The 14,030-nt window shown below is 41.8% G+C and overlaps 2 protein-coding genes across 3 annotated transcripts in view; one reads left to right on the plus strand and one right to left on the minus strand.

Moving 5' to 3' along the window:
• Positions 1-1,412: 1,412 nt before the first annotated feature.
• On the plus strand, positions 1,413-5,192 carry LOC108568044 (armadillo repeat-containing protein 2). Of its 2 annotated transcripts, XM_017928897.1 has the most exons (12): positions 1,413-1,932; positions 2,020-2,158; positions 2,220-2,461; positions 2,520-2,753; positions 2,808-3,043; positions 3,106-3,208; positions 3,269-3,441; positions 3,504-4,001; positions 4,055-4,289; positions 4,367-4,513; positions 4,568-4,828; positions 4,893-5,192. In XM_017928897.1, exons 1-12 carry the CDS (start codon positions 1,824-1,826, stop codon positions 5,114-5,116), a joined length of 2,601 nt encoding a protein of 866 aa, XP_017784386.1. In that variant the 5' UTR covers positions 1,413-1,823; the 3' UTR covers positions 5,117-5,192. The 2 variants fall into 2 exon arrangements, with proteins under 2 accessions (XP_017784386.1, XP_017784385.1); XM_017928896.1 differs by having other exon boundaries at positions 2,520-3,043.
• Positions 5,183-14,030, minus strand: part of LOC108568042 (midasin) — a 50,301-nt gene continuing 41,453 nt past the window's right edge. Inside the window, exons 17-20 of the mRNA XM_017928895.1 lie at positions 12,304-14,026; positions 9,101-12,242; positions 7,313-9,038; positions 5,183-7,256 (exon numbers count right to left, since the gene is read on the minus strand). Of these exons, the coding sequence (XP_017784384.1) occupies positions 5,278-7,256; positions 7,313-9,038; positions 9,101-12,242; positions 12,304-14,026 (8,570 nt within the window). The 3' untranslated portion in view covers positions 5,183-5,277. The remainder of the gene's footprint in view (positions 7,257-7,312; positions 9,039-9,100; positions 12,243-12,303; positions 14,027-14,030) is intronic.

The following is a 14,030-nucleotide window of genomic DNA, read 5'->3' on the forward strand; positions in this document are numbered from 1 at the left end:
AAAACTGGTCTTAAATATTCAATGTATGTCATGTTTATATTTTTTTTTTCAAAATTCTGTTTACGATTTGTATTTCGGAAAATGAAAATGCGAAGTACCTTAATGTGTAGAAAGAAAAGGAAATGAAAAGTGATCGGAAAGTGCCTGATGTGGCTTCTATCAAATAGAAGAAAGAATAGGAAAAGCAACAACAACAAAAACTAGTTAAGCTCAAACTTTCCTTTGCGTTGGTTTTCTTCTAAACTATGTTAATATTACTATTACGTTCGTTCTAAGGTTCTTCCTTACTGTAAATAATTAAGTGTTTTTTATTTAATTCTTTTATTCGACATTCCATTGTTGATTGACGAGAGGGCGATTTTTTTAATTTATTTTTGGTTTATTAATTCATGTCATTTTTACTTTTCTTCCGGTTTTCCGGTGTCGTGGCCTACGTTTTAATTAATCAAATAATAATAATATACTAAATATATATTAGAATAATATACAAACGCGTATATAGATGTTCTCTCTCTCTAACTTTAGTTTGTTTTCTATGTATATTCTCGTCCGTAATTTGTAAAAAAACTAGCGAGTGAAAAGATGTAACATGATTTTGTTTTTTTATTTTATTTTTGTGAAAAAAGCTATTATAATATTTTCTATATGTAAATCCTATTAACTGTTCAAGTTTTAAGATTTTTATTGTTGCGAATTTTTTGTGAAAAAAAATGAGAATTATTATTATATATACATAGTTTATAGATATTATCGATTTCTTATTATTATTACAAATATTATTATTATTATTGGGAATAATCTCTTGTATGATAATGCGAGAATGTGTCGTATTTAAAAAAAATAAATATCTTTTCTTTTATATTTTCTTTACATTCCAATATTTTCACCCCATAATGTCAAACTTTTTTTTGTATTTCGAAGTATTTTCATACTTGAAATAATATTCGTCTTTTTTTCCATCATCTGTATTCAATATATTAAATTACAAGTGCCAAACTAAACTAAACTTAAATTTATCTGTTCGTTAAATTTGAGTAAGAGACAAGTTACGCGCGAAACTTTATGTTTTATTGGATCAATATCATATTCAAACAATATTTTCAATTGAAATATTTAAAAATTTAGATAATTCTGTGCATACCAAATGATTTATAGAATCTTCCGCTTTTACATAATTGATGCCTACTGCGATTTTTTCTAGATCGATTTATTTAACGTTAATGTCAAATTAATGTTCTGTTCTTTTTAATTATTCCCAGCAACGAAAATAATGAATTATTTGAATTGTAGATCCGATTGATAGGCGATAATTGCGATGGTGAAACCAGGAACTTTGAATTGCTTATTCCTTTCGTCGACGAAGTTTCGCGAATGTCGTCGGTGAGCAATGAGTGTTAGTATGTGACGTTTGAGAGGTCGAATTGTATTATTGGATTCTTCGAATTGATCTTATTGATTTGGGAAGTTTGCGTGTAGAAGATTGCTGCTCCTTGGACAAGCACAACCAATCGTCGTGCGTTCGTCTGTATGCGTCGTTTCGCCCCGACCATCAAGAGTCGTCGTTCGATGAACAATTAATCAGATGCGATCGCTTCCAATAAACAAAAGTCAACGACACGCCACGGTTTTACTGTAAACAAACGACGACCGCGGTGGTGGCAGCGGAGACGGACGAGAAATATTGATTATTTTCGTCCACCTTCGTCGTATATATATACCCATACCACCATACCTGGTGGGAAAATTAATCGATAGTTTTCCTCGTTTCGCCGTGAGTGCAGTTAGTCAAGTCAGGTCAGTGGAAACGAGACTAAGAAAACGACATGGACAAGAACAGGAACTTCTTCGGGGCCGCACCGCTACCCTTCTACGAGCCGCCTTCGAGGAAGACCTCTGCGGATATCATTAACGAGGCCCGATTGGCAATCAGAGGAAAGTATTTCACCAAGCGATGGAAGAAGTTTTAACCAAAAGGAATCCTTTTTATGTTAAATTTATTTTTTGTTCTCGAAAAAGCAGAATCTCAGATGCCGCAGGACAACTCTTTCGCCGCAACATCAATCAAACCGCTGCAGACGAAGAGACCGTTTACACCGCGCGATAAAGAACGTCTGCTATTCGGAAAAAAGATCAAGGACAGACCTCCTAGCTCTTTCAGGTAATTGCGAATCATCGAAATCGGTTGAGTTCAAACAATAAAGAGGATGATTGAATTTTAGCTTGCGCTATTTGCAAACGGACTTTTCCGTTCCGCCTAGTACTCCGGAAGATGGAGCTACGCGCAAGAGATCAGAAACGCGCCAGCAGCGCTCCAATTCGCTGTCTGAAATTTCAGCGGATGGGAAAATCTTCAATCTATCGGTTAAAGAATCCGCGGCGCAGAAGATCAGATTACCTTCATTGGATTTACGGCTGTCGCATCAGAAGAAGAAATACAAGAACGCTTACTCTTTGGACAATCGTCAGTACTCAACCGGGCATATAAGCGAAAGTCTTAACTTTTACTTTTTATGCTACAGTTCCGGAGGAGAACGAGGCGACGAGTCCGAGAGGCGTGCAGACTAGGAATGCCTTCAGCTCCCCTCAGGAGCGCACCGAGTCCGCCGTATCCTCATCGCACTCGCATTTTGGAAGACCTTCCAAGAAGATACAGAACCTGTCGCAGTGCTTGCTGTTGGGACCGCAAAACCTGGACAGGATATTCGAGAACCGGCACATCGTCGAGCACTCGGATAACTTGTTCTCTCAATCAGGTTACTTTCACGGCAAATATTGTGGTAAATTTAAGGAAAAATTAACCGCTTCAGAGGGCGGTGCTGCCATGACCATAGAAGGAGTGCTCGCTCTGCTGGCCGAAGAAAGAGATGAAACGGTCGTGATTCGCCTGCTGGACGATCTCTACGAGTGCATGGAGCGAGACGGACTCCTGGTCGCATCGAAGGTCGCATCCAAAATGAAGATACAGATCCTAAAGACGCTCTACAGGCACGTCGAATCACCAAACGAAGTACTCTTACTCAACATAGCACGCATCATACTTGCAGTAAGTCTTTTCTCTTCACATCCTCGATTCTTGCAACAACATGATACCATTCTCTTTCACAGTTGAAAGTCATGGGAAACAATTTAACCGGCGTCTGCAAATTAATCTTCAAAGTCTCCAAAAGCGACAAGAACGACAATCTGTTCTTCAAGAAAAACCTTCTAGGTAATTCGATTTCATTCATCGCAAAATCATATTTAATAATTAATCTGTTTATTCGTCAAGAACTTTTTGTGGATGCGCTGGGTAGATCCAGTCCGTTGGACGATGCGGAGGCTTGCGTTTATGGGTACGGTTCTATCAAGTTCCTGACAATGAATGCGAAACTTTTGCATCAGATTCTCTCACTGGGAATTCTCCCACTGATGGTCTTGCATATCAAGCTTGTTAACAATGCCGTAAGTAAACGCGGGTTTTGACACAGTACCGAGTAGCAAATAAACATCCGTTAAATTACCAGAAACTGGAGAACATCTTCATACCGGATCAGACCAACCACGCAGTATTCCAGTTAACCGGAGCGCTTCGGAATCTTGCATCAGATGAGACCATGTACGAGAACTTCGTCGAAACGCAGGCTATACAACAGCTTTGCCAGACTTTAGATCTATTTACGCTGAACGCTGATATAGTGAGCAACATTTCGAGAACTTTAAGCATAATTTCAACGAATGAGGGCTGCTGCGACGCCATATCCGAGTATCCGGGCATATACAGGCTCTTTATTCGCATGTTCAAGAAGTACCCGGAGAATGACGAAATCATCGTGCGTTTGACGTATACTTTGGGTAACGTCGTTGCGAACTTGGACAACGCCAGGAATAAGTATTACAACGAGGATGAGTCCATAAAGACTCTACTGTTGCTATGGAGAATCTATCTAGAGAGGACGCTCAAGTTTTGTTCGTTGAACGACGACGGAAAGAGCTCAACGGCAACCGAAGATGTTATGATTAAGGTGCTGTATTGAATATCATTGAGTATTTATCAATCATTTATGTATTTATTTAGATCATTCGAATAGTTGCAAATATGGCGATCAATCCTGATATTGGTAAGGCTATGAACGAGAATTTCGGAGCTCAATTTATAGACGAATTCATCAAAGTGCTCATCAGCAATCCTTTTAAGAAAAACGAGGAGCTCGTATTGTCTGTGCTGAGCACGTTGAACAACCTATCGTTTTACTATTCGGCCGAATTGAATGAAGATATTTTTCACGTGAAGCAAATCAATATTATAGAAGGTAAGTTTCATATAGTGGTGCGCACTAAAAATGTATCAAATACGTACAAGTACTCACTCGTTGACTATGTTTTTCAGCAATATCCGAATATACGTGCTGCGAAAGCAAAGAGTGTCTCATCGAAGCCATGAGGATCTTGGGAAATCTCTCGCGTTCAAAGATCACTCGCAGCTTCATCTCTGAAACCAACATTTTCTCGACATTGATCAGCATGTTGGATAGCGGTAGGAGTTTATAAATTTCTTAGAAGTTTGTGTATATTATATATTGTTTCTTAGGTGATTTGAGTCTGCTCAAGACGACTGTCGGTGTTTTTGTCAATTTGATGGCCGACCAGAAGAACCGTAAGCTGCTTCTGGAGAATTACGGTCTGCTCAAGTTGATCGGAGTTATGAATAATTACGGACAATACGATTGGTCCCTGTCGATGCTCGTTTGCCAGGTGATTTGGAACTATTGTATTGACAGCAGTAACCTGTACGAGGCCATATCCGATGTCGAGATTCAGCAGCTCATAGCCATTCTTGTAGATTATTTGGGTATAAATTAGTTAAAGGTTTCATTAGAATTAATTTGAAATTGGTTTGTTTTGACTTTGTACAGATGAGGAAAAGATTTTTGGGTTGATGGATTCTACGGGCGACAATTCCGATATGCTCATGACCAACGAGTACATGGTATGGGAGGAGTTTGCCAATGTTGCAACCAATCTCCTTGAGAAGGTCGAGCAGTTTCTGGATCGTGTCGACTCTGAAGAGGCCGGGACTCAGTCGAAGCGCTCTACCGTTGATTCGGCAACCAACATAAGTTTCGCCGGCTGGGAATAATAGATGGAATTAGAAGGACGGGGATGATATGAGTAGGATATTAATAGTGATTTTAGATATTTTACGTTTATACTTCATCGTCATATATTTTATAAAATAAAACAGAAATTATTTGTGTTAAAATTTAAAAACATTATAAGCATTGTAACCTTTCATCCTTTCTACTGCTTGTCCACGTTCGAAACCAGTTCGAACCATTGCCTTAGCGCATCGCTGAGCACGTTCGGCAAAGAGTTGATGTCTCTCAGGATTATGTAAAATGGAAACGGGAACGTATCCATGTATGCTTTGATCTCCTTGATCTTTCCGTCCTGGAAGATCGGCTTCCTGATATCCAAAATGGAGGTGGTGTTCTCTGGGTTATCGATGATCACGAAAATGATGAAGATGTTAGAGAGTTTGGCCCGTCGCACCGCCTGCTGCACAAAGCTCTCGCCCTCCGAGAAGATACCTCTTCCATCGCTCATGACAATCAGCAGTTTTGCCAGAAGCGAATCTACGAAAGTCGCTGACGATCCGTTGAGCATCTCCGTGGCGAAATCCACCATCTTCGCCACGCACGTCTTCTTTTGCCCAAACTGGAATTTCTGCAGAAGCTTCGATCCTGAATCGTCTGTGAATTGATCGCTCAACTTGTGCAAGACTTCAGTGTCTTCGCCGAAGCTCAGGATGGATAGTTGTCCGCTCTCCAGCAAACTCAGGGCTTTAGAGATCAGAGACACGCTCTCGAATGCAAGCTCTTTGGAATGATTGTCGGCCATACTCGAGGAATCATCAATAGCCAGGACGATTTGGTAATCCCTCTTGCTTGGCTTGGTGCGTCTCAGCCAGATCTTATCCTTTCTGAACTGCGACGCAATGTACGGAATGACTTTGCGCATGTTGATGCGTTTTCCTGTCCTGTAATCGCCCTTCAGATGCGACGACTGCGTTGGCTCCAAAACCAACCTTAGCTGCTCGGATAGACTTTGGGCCAAAGACAGTGTCACCGATGATATCTTTTTCCAGGTCTTCTGCGCTTCTCCACTAGTTGGAGGCTCATGCCAAACGGAAAGCTGCTGCTCGATTTCGGTTCGTAATTGGGTGATGTTTTCCAAAGATAAGCGCGGAATGCTCGTGTCCTGAGTAGACGACATTTGAGTGAAATGCTCGCTCTCGCCGCCTCTACGAACCTTCATAGTATCAACATTCTCACCATCGATTTCAACATCCGTAATATCTTCGCTCTCCCCATCTTTTGGCTGCAGCTTGTCCTTACTCTTCTTTTTGCTCTCATTCTTATCGAGAGATTCCGGTTTTAACTTGTCCACATCCACCATTTCAACGTCCTCCTCCTGTTCGTTTTCTGGAAGCATCTCCGTATCCTCTGACGGTTTTTCTTCGTCTCCTTGTTTCTCTTCGTTCGGTACATCCTTTTGCTTATCTGTTTGCTCTTTGCTAACCGAGTCCAACATTTGATCGGTGGCGTTCTTTGGATCCTTGATGTGCTGGTATATTTCTGATTCAGTTTCACCTTCCATCTCCTCATTCTCATCTTCCTTACCATCTTGCACGTCGATGGTTTTCATCTTCTTGTGCAATGGCTCAGAAGTATCTCCCATACTTCTTTCCGTATCTTCTTCGCCTGACTTGTTTCTCTTATTCTGGGGTTTACTGACTTCTTCTTTGCTTTTGGACGTTTGTTGAGCATACGATTCCCCTTTGTGACCTGATTTGCTCTCCTCCATTTGCGCCTGTCCAGTTCCCGCCTTCTCGGGGTTATCGTCTTGCGAATTATCTTCGTCGTTGGATTTCTTTGATTGATCTTCGGTGGATGGATTTGTCTGAACCGAAGATTGGGCTGTGGATGTTTCCGGAGCGGATATTTCGTTTTCAGCTGTACTTGGATCATCCAGTGCTTCCATATCTTCATCCTCGCCTTGCGGCTCCTCCTCCACAGCCTCTTCTATTTCCTTTTTACCTTTCTTTGCATCTTCGTTTTCCTCTTCCTCGTTTTCCTCTCCGGTGTCCATTTTTGCATCGTCCTTATTCTCACCTCCTTCCTCGTCACTGTCGTTTTCCATTTCATCTTCTTTCTTTTCTTCTTCTTGAGTTGGGGCGTCTTCTGGTTCGTCTGATTGCTTATCTTCCGGCATTTGATCTAGAAATTTAAATAATATTAATAAATTATATTACATTTAGATTTAAAATAGTTACCTTTAATCGCATCTATGTCGAAAGGATTCTCCTCGTTTTTCTCGTCCTCGTTGTCTTCGCCATCCAAATTCAAATCGTCGGGTAGGTCGAGAGCTTCTGGTTCTGGATATTCCGGTTGATTTCCATGGTTCGGATCTACTTGATCATCGTCGTACTCTACGTCGTCCATCTCGTTCAACTCCTTCTTTTCCTTTTCCTTCTCCTTCTTATCATCGCCATTCTTTTCCTCCTCCTCGTTGCCGACGTTGTTCTCTTTGGCGGCAAGTTCTTGCTCGCCTTCGGTCTCTCCTTTGTCACCTTTCAGTTCGTCTTTTCCATCGCCTTGCTCGTCAACATCCTCCTCATCGTCAGAGCCCCAAATCTCTTTGTCCAACTGATCGGCATCATTATCGACATCACCCATTTGCTCTTCTCCATCGTCTGATTTCGATTTATTATCATCGTCTTCCTCATCGCCTGGCTTCTCTTCTTTATCCTGTAAGGTTCCTTCGAAATCATCGGTCATCTCAATACCTTTCTCCTCCTCTTTGCAGTCCTCGTCATCTTCCTTTTGTTGCTCCTGCCCAGCAGGTTGAGCATCTTCCAGTTGATCCTCAGACTCAATCCTGTCCGACACGTCCTTCTCGCCCTTACCATCACCCAAACCCATTCCACTCGACGACTTTCCATCACCTTCACCTTTCTCCTCCTCGGCCAGCTCAGGCGGAATGCAAAAACCGTTCGTGGCCAATTCGATGAAAATGTTCAAAAGAATCGACGACACCTTTAACGTAACCCTATAAGTCGAAACCTGTTGCGTTATGAAGTACTGATACAAGAAAACTATTTGCTCGAAGAATGGCGCCATCTTGGCAATTTCCCGTTTGAACTCGTCCGAGATCTTAGAATAATCTAGTGCAGCCAATTTACACGCCAAAGAATTCACTTGCAAATAAATATCGGCCATGTTAAGAACAGAAATATCATCGAAGATTTGTTGTACCAAAGAGACGCTCAGCAGATTATCCGACAAGACATCCTGATCCTCTTCTTCTTCTCCTTTTACTTCCTCATTATTTTCTGGATACCTTTTGTGAATGATTTGCGTTATTAAGAGTACGGTTTTAACGATACCCTCAGTATCTTTCTTGAATTCGTTTAGATCCTCTTTGCAATTATCTTCAGCAGGTTTGGCACATAACACTTCAGCCATAGCAGAATACTGCTTCAACAGGATGGTCACCGTTTCAATGCTCGGAACGGAACCGAAAATGCTTTTGATCGCTTCGAGATTCTCCATCGTCAACTTCAAATCGTCAATGATCTGAGTAGAATTTGGCAGGTGGACGAATTTTGGTGTAACCAGATTCCTGTCCACGCAAGGTATCGTTAATTTGACTTTACGTAGAGCTTCGAGGATTTGTTCACTCTTGGTCAGAGTAGATGCGACGAGTTTCATTGTCGAATTCCATATGAGGTCGTCTTTGGTTTGGATGAACGCGGTGTTGGATTCGAGAACAGGAATGATTTTTGATGGTTCAGAGTCTGGACACGACATCAGGATTAATTTGAGTTGCTTCATAGCCACAACGGTGTCGAAGAGTAGATATTTCAGTTTGTCCAGATCTTCAGAGTTTATGTACGTGGAATGTTCTTGGAACTCGCCGAAGATCATTTGGTAATAGCGGATGTGGTACAGGAGGTTCGTGGATTCGATCAGCTTACGTTTCTGTGCCAAAGCCAAAGTCTGAAAAGCAAAGAGTAAATATTAAAATATATATTTCTTAGTGAAGTGATAATTTAAAGTACCATCAGATGGCCGGAGTATCCTTTGCACCGTTCAACGTTGCCCATGCCCAAGTCTTTGGCGGGGGTTTTTACGGCACCATCCAAAATCTCCATGCGCATCAAACACTTTCGGAAGTAAACCTCGACTCCGTCCCAGAGGATGAGCAACTTTTCGTCATTCTTACACTTGGGTACGTGCGACAAGGCGGCTTCCAAATCCAAAGGTTTCGTCACGTATTCGGCTGTAATATCTTTACATTTTTCCTCCATGAGACCCTTACGATAAGACAACCCGATTTTCGACAATGTTTTGAAGAGATCGACGAGTGCTCTCTGCTTTTGCTGCAGGTAACCTTTGGCCTGTGACTTTTGCTTCTCCTTCGTCAAATTCGTATCAATCTCGAGCTTTTGCAGATGTTCGCTTGTAGCAATTACTTCGCTCACAAAGCAATCCAACTTCTTCACATTTTGAGGGTATTGCGTTGCTGAGATAATCTTCTGACTTAGAGACTTCAACTTCTTCAGATATCTATCACCACAGGCTAATAATCCAACCTCTGATTTGCACTCTCCAATATTCAATTGCAATTTGGTAATGTAAGAGTTGGAATCTGAAGTGTAATGGTATCGTTTCGGGCTGGTCCTTTGAGGTCTATCTTGAACACCAACAAACTCTTGTTGCGACGTCACGTTTTTCAAGAATGGAGATGCTGGTTTAGATAATAATAAAATATATTCCTTCATGAATTTATATATGTTCTTGTGCGTTTTCTCCAAGGTGTCTTTCAACGCCCAATAACTGATATCTTTCCAACGGATGATTTTCACATAGTCCTTCAGCTTTTTTTCTAGCGGAGCGCGATCAGATTTCATTTGAGAAGTGACGTTCGGCAAGAACTGCTCGTAATATTTGAACAGATTCCACATAACGCTAATGAAGATGTCTCTTTCCTCAGTTTTCGGTAGATAAGTCGCATGACAATGGAAGACGTTCAGCATTTCCAAACGTGTCTTAAACTCGGCCACATTCGATTGCAGGATGAACTTTTGTAGTGTTGAGATCAACTCATCGGTTGCGAAGAGTTTCTTCTCAATGAATTCATTCATCACGTCATAGATGTACGACCAATATTTAGGCATGCATTCGATTAACCGTTCGTAGGTGTTATCTAAAGAGTTTTTCCAATTGTTTATCTCGAGCTTCCTCCAGGCGATCATTTGATGACTGATCGCTTGAGAATGCTCCGATAAGCTAACACCCGAGTGGGCGTTCTCCTCCCATTCGTGACACTTGGTGAGGAGGATATCGAAGCCGGTGAGAAAACGCGAAAGCGGACTGGTTATGTCAAAGTTGAAAATCCTCTCAATTAAATCGATAACGGTAGAGAGAGTCGGATGTTCAGGCCATTCCGCCAAAAGTTCGTTGACTTTCTTCTGTAAATTCAACAGAATTACATAGGCTGGTTCGACTTCCTCGACGTTAGGGTCTTTGTAAAAGTCGTATTTTTTCGACTTTCCAGAATATTCATCATCTAGAGAACTGGAATCTCCGTAATTTTGTGCAATTGCCGCGACTACATTCAAAGTTCCCATCAATTCTGCGTCCAAAGTGTAATCGAAACTCTCCGGACTCTGATCGAGCAGAGTCTTGAAGAGCTTGAACTTAATCAGAATTGGTTCGATGGTATCGCACTTGTAATCATCCTTGTGGCAATTGGGATTAAGCCATTCAGTTCTCGTGAACAACGTCATCATATGCGAATGCAAATCCGAGACAAAATATAAATCTTCGAGTCTGATGACTTCCGAAAACTTGCTATCAATTTTGACCGTATCATCATGATCATCATCATCGTCATCTCCCAACATTTTTTCTCCGAATTCGGCAAAGTCTCGATCGTGGTATGACGGAAATAGACGTTTAAACTCCTTCTCGTCGATCTCATCTTCATTCTCATCGCATTTTGTTTTAGTTTTATAAAGACTCTCTTCGGCTTCCTTCTTGGCGGCAGTATCTTCCTCTTGCTTTTTCCAAGCGGCTACGAACATCCTCAATAGCTTATCGAAGCGCTCGAAGAGATTCTCGTCCAGCGTTCGAGTGAACTGCGAATGCAATTTGCAGGCATTCGAAAGCTCCATGATTCCGCACTTGAGCATCTTGAAATTCTCTAATTTTCCGTTTGCTTTATCGCTATGCGCCAGCGTTTTTTCAACAAAATCTCTAAGTTTATCTCCGTTATATGCGTTAACTACATCAAGATTTTGCACGTTTGGAATCTTCACTAGTTCGAGTAATTCGCTCTGAAGAGAGATGTTGTACGTTTTCGATTGATCGTATCGTAGAAGATGTTTTTTGATTAAGCCTATCTTAAGATTCATACCGTGAACTAATTCCATAACGTCTGCTAGGAGAGGAGCTACAATATCGGGGAAAGTGTACCGGAAGCTGTTTAATCTTTTGACGAAGCTATCGAAGCTAGCAACAAGGGAGGACCATAAACGCACATTGGTATCAATTGATTTGATATCCACCCCATTTGCATCACGAATCAACTCTTCGATTTGATTGTTAAATTTGTAAATATCGAAAATCGTACTCGGAGATAACACCGTGGAAAAAGCTTGACCAACCATCCTTCTCACATTCTGATAGTCGACATCCTCCGGTCGCACGGCCACATACTTAGAGAGATTCTCGCGCTTCACCTCTAAATCGCCTATTTTGCGCTTTAATACATCGCAATACGGACTCAGGCCGAATTTTGTGTCCGAATACAACCGACTCTGCACCAAGAAACTGTCGTTCAATTCCGATAGGTGTTGAATCTCTTCACCGCAGTAGCGTTCACGCATTTCGATCTTCGCCAGGGGATCGATGAGCGGCAGTCGCGAATTCAACAGGGCCTTTAGATAGCTGAGAATTATGTAAACGTTGGCGAAAACATTTATCGAATCGCTTTCCAATAGCCCAATCTGTTCTTGAAGCGCTGCCAGCAAGGAGATCAGCACGCCCTTCTCGTTGTTCCTATCCTCAAACTGACTAAACACCGATTCGATACCTTCTAGAATTTGGTTAAAATCCATGGAATTACCCTCGAATATTTCGGAGAAAGTGCGCCGGAACTCCTCGTAGCTCTTCATCAAATACTTCTTCTCGCATTGCCTGCATCACAAAAACAACATTATTATTATTACCATATTATTGAAAATCTAATTTGACTTACGTGAAATCGTATTCTGCGCTGGATATTTGCCGGAAGTTGCTCCAGATGGCACTTCGTATCTTTAGGTGCATGGCGTGATTATCTCTGTAGCTGCCCAATCGAGTGACAGCGGTGGTGCTGGAAGTCTCCGCCCCTGCCATCAGATCACCAATGAGGAAGCTCAAAACAGCATTATGGGCGTGCAGGGTGGTATTTAATTCGGATTTCAAGAAAGTTGATGGATTGAGACTGGCCGCATGTCTGAAGTAGTTGGAAATTTCAGTTTTAACATCGCTCAACATCCTTTTATCGTTAGTTTTGATGTATTTTTGAATTGTAGCTATAGTGTTGATCGGAACGCAAACGCCACTGATGTCACCAGAGTTCTCATCCTCCAAGCGGAACTTCAAAATTTCCAAGAAGTTGAAATGATCCAAAACAGGAAAAGCTGCAATTTCAGTGGGCTTTATTTCGATCGCTTTGAACGTCATCTTGGAGAATTGTTCGTAAATAGCTGGAATCTCACTGAATCCATAATCGAAAAACAGTTTCATATCTAATGCTGCGTTCTTAACTTCTGGTGTATGAAGAAGAGATAACGCTTTGTGGAAATCGTTGGACTTATTATAGTAATCCAATTTGGTCAGAGCAGCGTGAAACTCTGGTAGGATTTTGGTTTGGAGTTCGTTGATTAGAGGTGGAGGCTTCGTGAGAGATTTCTGGTACTTTTTACCCAACTTCTGGAGGGCGCTGAAGTGATTCACTAAAGCCGCATTGATGGTGCGGATCAGTAAAGTTAAACTCTCGTCGACTGCTTGGATTGCGATTAGCTTCTCCAGGTTCTTGATGGAGTTCTTTATGAACCACTTGTAATGGACGTGGAGATTGTTCAGGATCTTCTCATCGTTTCTCAACTCGCTCATGCACGTGTTCGTGTTGACAAAGAATCTGTAGAGTACAAATCTATATTGTAACAGAGAAATAACTTCGATGGTCGTTTCATTGTCGAGTTGGAAGTCTCGGATGAGCAGTTGGGCGATGAAATCGTCAAACTTTTGAAGCAGAGAGAGGACATTCATGATCACGGCATCATCGATTTTGTTCTCGATCTGCTTGCGTTTCACGCCCAGCAAATATTCTTGTAGCGTGAAAGTTTTTAATGTTTTACTGCGGATTCGTTCCGGTTCGAATTCCTGTAGTCCGGTGCACGTCAAGTAGTAGAACAAAACAAAGAGTTTGTTTGTTCTTGTTGCGTTCCTATCGTTGTAGTAGGTGTCCGGTAGCCAATTAGCGTCGATCGGTAGAAGTTTATCGTTACTCCACCTTTTCTGCAGCTCTCGGAAGAATCTCGTAGCCAACGTTTTAAACTTTTCGTCGCTTAAGATACGAGCGACGTATTCCAATCGTAGATTCGCATCACGCATCGATGAGATGGTGAAGAAGTGCATGAATGCAAAATTGCTTCCGTTTGCGGAAACCGTTGAGATTTGTTGCTCGATCCTTGCCAAATCACAATTGATTTGCAATTTGGCTGTGGACAAGGTGTCTCCCAGGTTCAACGTACCGGTCGCATGCACGGAATTCAAAATTTCGCGTACTTTCTCCGCGCTCATTTCCGGTCTGCAGTTGGAATATACGTCGCCGATGACGGAGGTAAAGGCACCGGAAACGTTGGCTCCTCGCGACAACTTCTGGCTGATGAGGAAAGATGCCTGCGACAGCTGACCTAAATTAGGTTTTTCCCCTGA

Source organism: Nicrophorus vespilloides, unplaced genomic scaffold, assembly GCF_001412225.1.
Source record: "Nicrophorus vespilloides isolate i.1.1-1 unplaced genomic scaffold, Nicve_v1.0, whole genome shotgun sequence".
Lineage (NCBI taxonomy): Eukaryota > Metazoa > Arthropoda > Insecta > Coleoptera > Silphidae > Nicrophorus > Nicrophorus vespilloides.

Coding starts and splice junctions, on each gene's coding strand:
- LOC108568044 (XM_017928896.1), top strand. CDS start 1,824: ATGGACAAGAACAGGAACTTCTTCGGGGCCGCACCGCTACCCTTCTAC. Junction 3,209..3,268: donor CTTCAAGAAAAACCTTCTAG/GTAATTCGATTT, acceptor TTATTCGTCAAG/AACTTTTTGTGGATGCGCTG. Junction 4,290..4,366: donor GCAAATCAATATTATAGAAG/GTAAGTTTCATA, acceptor TATGTTTTTCAG/CAATATCCGAATATACGTGC.